This window comes from Alexandromys fortis, unplaced genomic scaffold, assembly GCF_014885135.2.
Source record: "Alexandromys fortis isolate MF-2015 unplaced genomic scaffold, M_Fortis_MF-2015_v1.1 scaffold_302, whole genome shotgun sequence".
Classification (NCBI taxonomy): domain Eukaryota; kingdom Metazoa; phylum Chordata; class Mammalia; order Rodentia; family Cricetidae; genus Alexandromys; species Alexandromys fortis.
This window is the reverse complement of record NW_026068267.1, coordinates 18,687-21,095: the sequence shown is the minus strand read 5'-3', so window position 1 is coordinate 21,095 and position 2,409 is coordinate 18,687. Positions and strand designations below refer to the sequence as shown.

Below are 2,409 nucleotides of genomic sequence, written 5' to 3'. Positions count from 1 at the left end.
TTTTTGGTTTTTCAAGACAGGGTTTCTCTGTGGCTTTGGAACCTGTCCTGGAACTAGCTCTGTAGACCAGGCTGGTCTCGAACTCACAGAGATCCGCCTGCCTCTGCCTCCCAAGTGCTGGGATTAAAGGCATGTGCCACCATTGCCCGGCGCCTGCTTTGTTCTTAAAACTTTGTGTTTCCAGGCTGTCTCTGGAAAATCCAGGGGCAGAGTAATCCCAGACAGGGCTCAAGGGAGCCCTTCCTTATTCCTTAGAATCTTTCTGAGTAGGTGGTGAAGAGAAGGACAGGACAGTGAGGTGGGGGTAAAGGCACTGTGTGCCACACCAGCATACCAACCTGAGTTGACCCCTGGAACCCATGTAAAGGAGGGAGAGCCAAATCCATGAAACTGTCCTCTGAGTTGCATAGGTACATTCATATATGCACAGTAATAATTTCTTAAAAATCAGGAAAATAGCAGGGCGGTGGTGGCACTCCTAGCACTCAGGAGGCAGAGGCAGGGGGATCTCTGTGAGTTTAAGGTCAACCTGGTCTGAGTGGGAAGTAAGTGAGTAAAAGTAGGAGCTGGCGAGATTAGCCAAAATTTAGGGCCATTTGTTGCTCTTGCAGACTGGCATTCATCACCCACAAGGCTGGCTGCTCACCCTCTCCTGGCCTCTGTAGATACTGCTTGCACATAAAAATAAATTGAAGGAAAAAAAAAAAAACTTGCAATAATGATAGCTGGACTTAGTGTCAAAATGGCCTTTGTAACTCTGTTTTTCTTTTCCCTTCTCCCCAGCACATAGCAGGTGTGTGCATACACCCCCGATTTGGGGGCTGGTTTGCTATCCGAGGGGTAATGTTGCTGCCAGGGATTGAAGTGCCAAATTTGCCACCCAGAAAGCCCCCAGATTGTGTTCCTACAAGAGCTGGCCGCATCACTCTGCTTGAAGGCTTCAATTTCCATTGGCGTGACTGGACCTACCGGGATGCCGTGACTCCTGCAGAACGGTACTCAGAAGAGCAGAAGATCTACTTTTCCACCCCACCTGCACAACGTTTGGCCCTATTAGGCTTAGCCCCGCCCTTGGAACACCCTAGCACTACATCTGAGTGTCCCAGTTCCACACTTAACAAGCCTCAGAATTCCAGCAGAGCACGAAGCTGGCTTAGCCCCAGTGTCTCACCACCTCTCTCCCCGGGCCCTTGATACCTTTTCCCTGTGGAATCCTACTTTGATAGATTTATTTGGGGTAGAATTTGGGTTTTGAAGAGGCACTTTTTTTAGTTTTTCAAAACAAGGTTTTTCTGCATGGCAATGGCTGTCCTGGAACTCACTCTGTAGACCTGGCTAGCCTCCAATTTGGAGATCTGCCTCCCTCTGCCTCCTGAGTGTTGGTATTAAAGATGTGTGAAAGAAACACATTTATTTTGACTTTCGAAGCTCATCAAAGAGAGTCAAGACTCAATTTACATTGGTCAAGACAAACACATTCAAGACAGACTCAAAATTGGCAGGTACCTTCAAATATTGGACTCAAGCCTGTTATATTTTTGTGTAATACTGCAAGATACTATTTAGAGGTGTGGTTCTCAATCTTCCTAATGCAATTCCTCATGTTGTGGTAACCCCCAAACAAAAAAATCATTTTCATTGTTATTGAGATAACTGATTTTGTTATTATGAATCATAATGTAAATGTTTCTCCAATGGTCTTAGGCTACCCCTGTGAAGTCTCCTTCAACCCCTAAAGGGGTCTTGACACACAGGCAGAGAATTGCTGATTTAGAGGATCCTAGAGGTATACACCCTTTAAATGGTACCCACCACATAGGGCTAAGCCAAGAAATTATTTAAATAAACTACTTTGAAACTAACCTGTAGTAGTGATGTTATTGCTAAAGGCTTAAAGAATCTTACCATCAAGCCTGCCATCCATCCTCATGGAGAGAACTGACTCCTGGAAGCTGACCCCATATACACTGATGTTCCCCTCTCCCCATGAACATGTGATTTAAGAGGAAGAAAAGAGAAATGGTCAAGGGCTGGAGAGTTAGCTCATTGGTAAGAGCACTGGTAAGAGTTCTTCCAGAGGTCCTGAGTCCAATTCCCAGCAACCATATGGTGGCTCGCAACCATCTGTAATGAGGTCTGGTGCCATTTTCTGGCCTGCATGTCTATCTGCAGGCAGAACACTACATACATAATAAAAGTAAAAAGAAATGGTTAGGCCTATCAGTTCTTTACTCCCAGAACTCTGAGATGAGTGCAAGATTAAAGCCAACCTAGGCTGCAAGGCAAGACTGCATTTGTGTGTAGGCCAGAAGCATGTCTTAGTCTTCTTGAGGCTGGAATTCAGAGGCAGTAGGGAGCCATGTGCTTTGTGTTGAGACAGTCCCCCTGAACCTGATGCTTATTTGAGGT

The 2,409-nt window shown here is 45.8% G+C and overlaps 1 protein-coding gene across 1 annotated transcript in view; it reads left to right on the top strand.

Moving 5' to 3' along the window:
• The window catches only part of Mmachc (metabolism of cobalamin associated C), a 6,514-nt gene extending 4,652 nt beyond the window's left edge, over positions 1-1,862 (top strand). Inside the window, 1 exon segment of the mRNA XM_050131916.1 lies at positions 784-1,862. Coding sequence (XP_049987873.1) covers positions 784-1,194 — 411 coding nt within the window. The 3' untranslated portion in view covers positions 1,195-1,862.
• Positions 1,863-2,409: the final 547 nt, after the last annotated feature.